The sequence below is a fragment of the Mastomys coucha genome, chromosome X (assembly GCF_008632895.1).
Source record: "Mastomys coucha isolate ucsf_1 chromosome X, UCSF_Mcou_1, whole genome shotgun sequence".
Lineage (NCBI taxonomy): Eukaryota > Metazoa > Chordata > Mammalia > Rodentia > Muridae > Mastomys > Mastomys coucha.
Window position 1 is genome coordinate 14,284,558 of NC_045030.1, and position 7,727 is coordinate 14,292,284.

A 7,727-nucleotide genomic window follows, 5' to 3' on the forward strand; every position below is an offset into this window, starting at 1 on the left:
CCCCCCCCCTACCAGATCATCTTTATGGTGGGCCGTGGCTATCTATCTCCGGACCTCAGCAAAATCTTCAGTAATTGCCCCAAAGCCATGAGGCGCCTGCTGACTGACTGCCTCAAGTTCCAGCGGGAGGAGCGGCCCCTATTTCCCCAGGTGGGCTGGGTAGGAGGGCTGGATACCTTGGGGAGATGCATTCTGAGACAGGATGATAAAGAAATAGAGACAGATGTTGAATGTGAACCATGTTGAAACCTGGGTATTGGGAATATTGGAGTATCTCTGGGACTCTGGACACCCCTCTTCATCTCCACCCGCTCCCAGATTCTGGCCACGATCGAGCTACTGCAGCGGTCACTCCCCAAGATTGAGCGGAGTGCCTCCGAACCCTCCTTGCACCGCACCCAGGCTGATGAGTTGCCTGCTTGCCTTCTCAGCGCAGCCCGCCTTGTGCCTTAGACCTCACTCCCAGCCTACCAGGGAGCCGATTTCAGCCTACCATGCCAAGGCACCCCTACCTACCAGCCAATCATTGTTCTGCCTCTGCCTTGATACTGCCTCAGGATTTCCCTATCCCACACCCTGGGAAATTTGGGGGACCCCAAAAGCTGAGGTCCCCTGCTTCCTCCATAATTTGGTCTCCTCTTGGCTTTGGGGATAGTTCTAATTTGGAGAGCTGTTTTATCTCCAATGGCTGTGATTCAGTGCAAGAATTCTACTCAGAACCTCTTTTTAAAGTTTTTGCCTGATGTGTCTTCACTGGATTTTGGGGTTCCTAGTACCCCATGTAGATTTGGGGGTTTTCCTTTGTCTCCCCCACTATTCAAGGACTCTCCTCTTTACCAAGAAGCACAGAATTCCGCTGGGCCTTTGCTTGTTTATTTTGCTTCCCGACTCTTCTCTTGGGGTTTCAGAGCCGCTGAAGGGTGGGGCAAGTCCAGGCAAGGAGTGAAGGTTGGAGGAAGATTTGGACCACAGGAACAGCGCCACTGTACGCATTACCACAGGCGGCACAAATGAGGACCACATATGCCAAGCATGGCACAAAAGAAGGCCAAGTCAGTCACAGACACACACATTGGCAAAGGTGGGGGAGTTGGAGACCACAGGCCTTCCTTGTGCAAAGGATTCTGAGAGGATAGGTGGAAGTTGCATATTTAAAGACAGCTGTCAGAGGCAGGAAACTGGGTAGGGGTTTCTGGAGGAGGGAACTTAGGGGTCCTAGAAGTGGAAGGAACTTCCAGTATGTTGAATAGGATTGAGGGAAGAGGTGAAGGGAAGTCCTTGAGGGCTGGTGGATGGTAGGTGGCATTTGAAGATGTGGATCTCCAGAGAGATGATCTATGGAAGAGGTTTAAGGATAGGGGCTTCTTACAGAATTGGGAATTTCTGATTAGGAGCAAGGTATGCTGGAGAGATTCAGGACCAAGAGTAGAATAGGGTTTTCCAGGAATTTTGGAGCTCCAGGAGAGGATTCGATGTATTAGGTCAGAAACAGGTTTTCTGCCATTCAGGAACGTTCAGGGAAGAAATCACCCTTTAGATGTACCAGAAATAGAGGTCTTCAGGAATTTGGAGGTTCTAAAACAGATTTGGAGGTGACCAGGAACAGGGTTCTAAATGGACTTGGGCATTACCAAATGTGAGAACTAGATTTAGGACCAGGTTTCTCAAGGGACATCTTGAGGAATGAGAAGTGGGATCTAGGAGAATCAGGAGAGGGGTTCTGAAGGGATTTGGAAATTCCAAAAGTGAGAAATGGACTCAGGACCCAGAGAGGGTTGTCTAAGGGTTTAGGGGTTCTCAGAGTGGGGTGTCAGTCGGAGAAGAGGCTGGCGAAAGACTTCCTCAGGCTGCGGATGGTCTCAGCTTTCACCTCGTCCTGGCTAAGGCTGGGCCTGGGAGGGGCTGGCTCTGGAAGGTTGAAGGCATTGGTCAGAGACTGGGATTTGCTAGAGAGAGACAAGGTGGAGGCATGGGAGGAAGGGGGAAGAGGAAGGGGAGGAAGGGAGAGAAACACAATGTTACCCTAGGCCCAGCCCCAGCCCTGCCCCTCTGATCCTTGGGCTGTGCCTGTGACCTTCCCACCCCCAAGCATGGCCCTGAACCCTGATAGATTCTCAAGGGTGATGAAGCTGAGACTGGGAAGGATGTGGGGTCAACTGAGAGGGCTTAAGTATAAGATAAAGTGGTGTGGTTAATGGGAAGATTCCTTGGCCCCATTCTAGGCCAGTTTGATGTGGAGGATGAAAGGAGGGGTTCCAGTCAAAAGGTAAGGAGCCTAGGAGGAGCCTGGGCTAGGGACAGTCTAGTAGGAGGTAAGCCAATCTGAGAGGGAACAGATGGGGTGGGGGGACCGCTATAGAGGTCCCCTTACTTGAGCTGGGGGTGCGGGGGTCCCCCGGCAGCGGCGGTGATGGGTGGTGGCACATCCTGGCTGGGTTTCTGGGCCAGCTGTGGTTTGGAAGGACGTCCAGCAGGACCTGGGCCGCTGGGCCTAGGCTGCTGTGTGGTGGGAGGCCCAGTGCGTGGTCCAGAACCTGCCTGGCTGGCCTGACGAGTGGGACCAGCAGGGCCTGGGGGTTTCTGGGGAGGGCCTTGGCGCTGCTGCCCTCCGGGTTGGGCTCCTGAGGCCTTCGGTGGAGTTGGACCAGAGATAGATGCCTGACGGGTAGCCTGTGGGGCCCCCGCCTGACGCTGTGGAGATGGGGAGGCTGGCGGGCGGGTTGCTGGAGGTGCTCCAGGGCCTCCGGCCACTGGCCGTGACTGGCGGCCTTGACCCTGGGTCATTGGTGTGGCCTGAGAGGCGGACTGCTGAGGTGCTGCGGTGGGACTTGGTAGGCGCTGAGGCAGAGGGCTGCCAGCTGGGGGTCCAAGACCAGAAAGATGTTGCTGGCCTTGTGGGGGTGGGCGCTGCTGCAGCGGGGGTCCCTGGCGCTGAGGTCCTGGGCCTGGCTGTGGAGGGCCTCCTAGAAACAGGAAAAAAGAACAGCAAGTGAGAGTCAGTGAGCAAAAGCTGAAGCTGCTTGGGGTAGTAGGAACCCAGAAGGCTTGCCCTTACTTACCCTGGGGTGGGGGTCGTTGTTGAGCAGGAGGACCTGCAGGCTGCTGGGAGGTCTGGCGGCCCAAGGGCAGGGCTCCTGGGGATGGAGTCTGTGGCAGAACAGTGAAATACAAGAGATTAAAAATAGTTACCAGAGAGTGGGAGCAGCAGCCAATCAAAATGACATTGATTCCCTGTGTGCTGGGTGTTGCCCCATTTGTGGCCAGTTGAGGGGATGTGGGGGCTATGAGGCCTCTCACCCCATACTTGGTCAGGAGACTCTTAAGGATGGCAAGGTAGCAGCAATTTATTGAGGCCACATGTGCATAAAGATGACACTAATAGTCCATTGATACCACCTCGATGGCATCAGGTTGATGAAGGGCTGGCCTCCTTCCCACTAGCCCAAGACCAAGGGCCTGACCTGGTTGTGGGAGCCCCTGCCAGGGGAAGCATCCCGCTGCCGCTGCCGAGGCAGAGCCTGAGTCATCTTGTTGACCACAAGTTCCACGATGAGCTGCTTGTCTTCATCCTGGTGATCACCAATAAGTGGCATGGAGGAGCCCACCACCTGTGGGAGGAAAAGGGATCCAGTATTAGGGGAGGCAGGAAGTGCATGTGAGGCCACAGTGTCAGCAACACACTTTACTTGGCAAAGAGCATGGTGCCTGCAAAGAGAACTCTGTCTGGCTTCTAAGTGGCACTGATTGTACTCTGTAAGGAAAGCCTGCCAGTTCCAAAGCTCTGGGCATCTTTGAGGGTATAGTGTTAGAGCTGGCTCTGCAATCAGAGTCCATGGGGTAAATGTGCCCTGCTACATGTTTTTCTATGGCTCATAAGCTACGTTCTATTTCTTCTTCTTCTTCTTCTTCTTCTTCTTCTTCTTCTTCTTCTTCTTCTTCTTCTTCTTCTTCTTCTTCTTCTTCTTCTTCTTCTTCTTCTTCTTCTTCTTCGAGACAGGGTTTCTCTGTGTAGCCCTGGCTGTCCTGGAACTCACTCTGTAGACCAGGCTGGCCTTGAACTCAGAAATTTGCCTGTCTCTGCCTCCCAAGTGCTGGGATCAAAGGCGTGCGCCACCACTGCCAGGCTTTTTCTTCTTATTTTTAAATGAAGCAGAACCACAATAAATAGCCCTGAAATCATAGGCAGGATCTGCCTCACCCTCCCAAGTTGCTAGGATTATAGCTAGGATTACAGGCATGTACCATAGTTTAGGCTACCCTCAAACTCTTCAGCAGTGCTGGGATTACCATTTCTCACTGCACCCAGCCTCTGATGTCTTTCAGTGGTTGGGGAAAAGGTTTCATGTGTGCAAAAGATAGGAAATTTAAACTCAGTGTACTTAAAAGTTATAGACATAAACACATAAGTTGTATCCATATGCACAGCTGCACTAATCTTCCATTTTATTTGTGGTTGCTTTTATGGGACTGAATCAGAGTGCCAAACTGCATGGCCCACAAAGCATAAAATATGTACTGCTAGTCCCAGCTTTTACTGGCTACTTTGTCTTTTACAAAGTGCTTTGCTGTGGTTTCTAGGACATTTTCAAGGTTAACTAAGTGCTTTACCATTTACCAAGATATCTCTATTCACAGAGCACTTTATATCTTAGCAAGTGTTGCCGATTCACCAAAGATGCCCAAGTTTTTAATCATTGCCATTTGCTAGGGATGTCCCATCTCACACAGTACTTTACAGTTTTCACCACCCTTCCTGGAGAACTTGAGTCACAAAATGCACTTTAGCTCATTGTTTCCATGTAGCCACTCTTCCCTCTGTGCCCACCAATCCCTGGGTGTTCCCACCTCAATAATGTGATCCCTTCCATCCTTGCCATGCAGCGCTTCCACTGCGCAGATGTCAAGTCCCCCAAAAATCTCTGAGCACGTGTCTACCCACAGCTTGTACCTGCCAAGACAAGGGACAGGACAACTTGTCATTGCTCTGCTTAGATGATCCTACTCTACCCTTCCTCCTCCCACTCCTCAATTATGTGTCTCACCTGTCAGACATGGCAATCTGCTCAAGCATAGCAGAACCTGTATTGGTCTTCCAGTTCCCTGACACTGATGTCCTCCTAGTGGGGAGGGAGGAGTAACTTAGTGGAGCATGAGACCATGAGGTACTCCCCCCACCCCAAGGCCTCTGTCTCTCCACTCACATGTAGGCCTTGTAGTTCTGCCCAATCTTCTGGACACGCACATCATATTTAGCATCAATAAAGGGCTCAGCAGTGGCATATGTCTTAGTCAGTGCCACAACACTTGCAATATCCTGGAAGTCATGTTGGTTGTCTACCTTGACCTGTGGGTATAGGCATGGGATGAAGGCAGGAGTTAGGACTGAATGTATCTGGAGGAATGTGTAGACAAATACAAAGTAGATATACCAAGGCACCCTAACTTGCATAATTATGCATAACCTGTTTCATACACGTGCACACAAACATAAAATTGCTTGTATATAATTCTGAATATGTTAAAAACCACTTTTTTGCAGTGCTGGGGACCAAACAAGGATGTTTACATGTTATGCAAGCACTCTACCACTGTACTACATCCTCATCTCAAATTATCCATTTTAAACGGGGAATAGAATGAAATGTGGAACTACATTTCAATAGAGCTGTAAAAAAAATCTGTACATAGGGCATACATAGACACAAAAACTCAGTTGTACACAGAATATACAAACTCAGAAGCTGAGACACACTCAAACTTACAAATTACAAATCTGCTTGCTATATACACACAGACAAAATCAGCTGGATGGAAAGCATACTGGACCCCAAGAGCCTGGAACATAAAAGATGATGTATGTTCATCACAGATCCATATGCTTGGCACACTAGCACAGTAGCAGGACATACAAAATTGGCTGATGGCATGAGAAATATATGGACTGAAAAATTCAGCTGAATATGAAAATACAAAATTCAATTAGAGGAAGACATCCCAGAATGCATCATCAAACAGAATTATTGTTATGTGTTATGTACATAAATGCACATCTAACTACACACCATACCAAGAACATATACTATACAAACATGCACATATGACCCACTAGAACTTACCTTGCCCATCCCAGAATGTGCGTGGCCCATCTTCACAACCACAGGGTATGTTGTGCTGCTGAGCTGGTGAAGGTGAAGGCAGAAGAGGCATAGTCAGAGAAGTTCTGCTGACATCTGAGAGTGGTGACCCATAGAGTGTAAGCCACACCAGTTGCCATTTTTTTCCCCAAAAAAAGGTTGGTCAAAGACAGGCAGAACAGCAGTCAATTGTTTCACAGCAGCTTTGAGTCCAGAACTGCCGGTCCATTCTCTAAGCCCTAGGCTTTCCATATCTGTTTTCCCAGGCCTTAGATGAGGATGAGGGAACTTCCCAGAATAGAGAAAGTTTTTTTTATTTATTTCATATATTCAGACACACCAGAAGAGGGCATCAGATCTCATTACAGATGGTTGTGAGTCACCATGTGGTTGCTGGGAATTGAACTCAGGATCTCTGGAAGAACAGTCAGTGCTCTTAACCACTGAGCCATCTCTCCAGCCTGAGAAAGTTTGTTTTTATAATGAATAGATGTTGGGAGTTAGTGTGTGTATGAAGATGTGGTAGTTACCATGCAGCAATGAGACCTTCAGCCACACCTTACATGTTAGCTTCAACTTTATGTACACACACACACACACACACCTTCAGAACTCTATTCAAAGCCAGAGATGTCCACATCTATTGAGAACTCCACATCCACTGAGAAAGACAACTAGAAACTTAAATCACATTTAGTTCTAGGGCTTCACAGAGATCCATTCAGTCAGTTTATGTGGTCATTCTGCCAGCCAGATACTCTTAGCATGGGACAGCAGCTAATATTTCTAAGCAACATATATCCCACACTCTTAAGACTCTTAGGTACACACATGGGCTATGTCACCTTGCTCTTACCTACATAACAGAAGGATATATAATGGAGCCACTTGTGCAGTATAGAAGCACACACAACTCTAGAGGGAAAGAATAAATGGACATATGCGGCACTCACTGGCATGCCCACAGCAAACAGAAGGATCAATACAACATACAGAAGGTGAATGTATTTCTAGGCATTCATATAACCAAATGTCTGTAATTCTGACCTCATCACATTTCTAGGTCGATGAAAAGTATATCTAGACATTCAACAAGTTTTTTCCATATCTGCAATATAAACATACAGGAAATCAGACACACAGATAATACTCCTGGGCATGGACACATATTCAGGCAAGTATGTATTCGGCAAAGATGTGTTAAGTGTCCCTGTGCCCCAGGCTAGGCAAACGGTATGAAGATTCTAGTCCCACCATACCCTATGTCCAAATGCAGGGCCCCTGCCTCCTCCTGACAGGGTAGGGATAGTATTCTTAGAGGGGTTCTGGGTCAGTGGCAGTTCCCAACAGGCACAGGAAGCTCCATAGTGTAAGGGCGACTGACTGACCTTCAGGTCTCTCCCTCCTTCTACAATCTCTGTCCTCATTTTGCAAATGAGTGGCATCATGGGGAGGCAAAGGACTGAGGGGTATTGTTTTGGAAAGGGGGATGGTGGTAAGGGTGTCATCCAGGCAGCAGGCCAAGGAAACAATGCTAAGATGTGTGCGTGCGTGCGTGCGTGCGTGCGTGCGTGTGTGCGTGTGTGTGTGCGT

General features: G+C 49.0%; 2 protein-coding genes across 2 annotated transcripts in view; one reads left to right on the forward strand and one right to left on the reverse strand.

Moving 5' to 3' along the window:
- Araf (A-Raf proto-oncogene, serine/threonine kinase) overlaps positions 1-861 on the forward strand; it is a 12,479-nt gene extending 11,618 nt beyond the window's left edge. Inside the window, exons 15-16 of the mRNA XM_031345986.1 lie at positions 16-150; positions 319-861. Of these exons, the coding sequence (XP_031201846.1) occupies positions 16-150; positions 319-453 (270 nt within the window). The 3' untranslated portion in view covers positions 454-861. The remainder of the gene's footprint in view (positions 1-15; positions 151-318) is intronic.
- Positions 852-7,727, reverse strand: part of Syn1 (synapsin I) — a 52,042-nt gene continuing 45,166 nt past the window's right edge. The window contains exons 6-13 of the mRNA XM_031372253.1: positions 6,117-6,179; positions 5,202-5,344; positions 5,043-5,117; positions 4,846-4,948; positions 3,462-3,608; positions 3,060-3,147; positions 2,372-2,963; positions 852-1,946 (exon numbers count right to left, since the gene is read on the reverse strand). Coding sequence (XP_031228113.1) covers positions 1,811-1,946; positions 2,372-2,963; positions 3,060-3,147; positions 3,462-3,608; positions 4,846-4,948; positions 5,043-5,117; positions 5,202-5,344; positions 6,117-6,179 — 1,347 coding nt within the window. The 3' untranslated portion in view covers positions 852-1,810. The remainder of the gene's footprint in view (positions 1,947-2,371; positions 2,964-3,059; positions 3,148-3,461; positions 3,609-4,845; positions 4,949-5,042; positions 5,118-5,201; positions 5,345-6,116; positions 6,180-7,727) is intronic.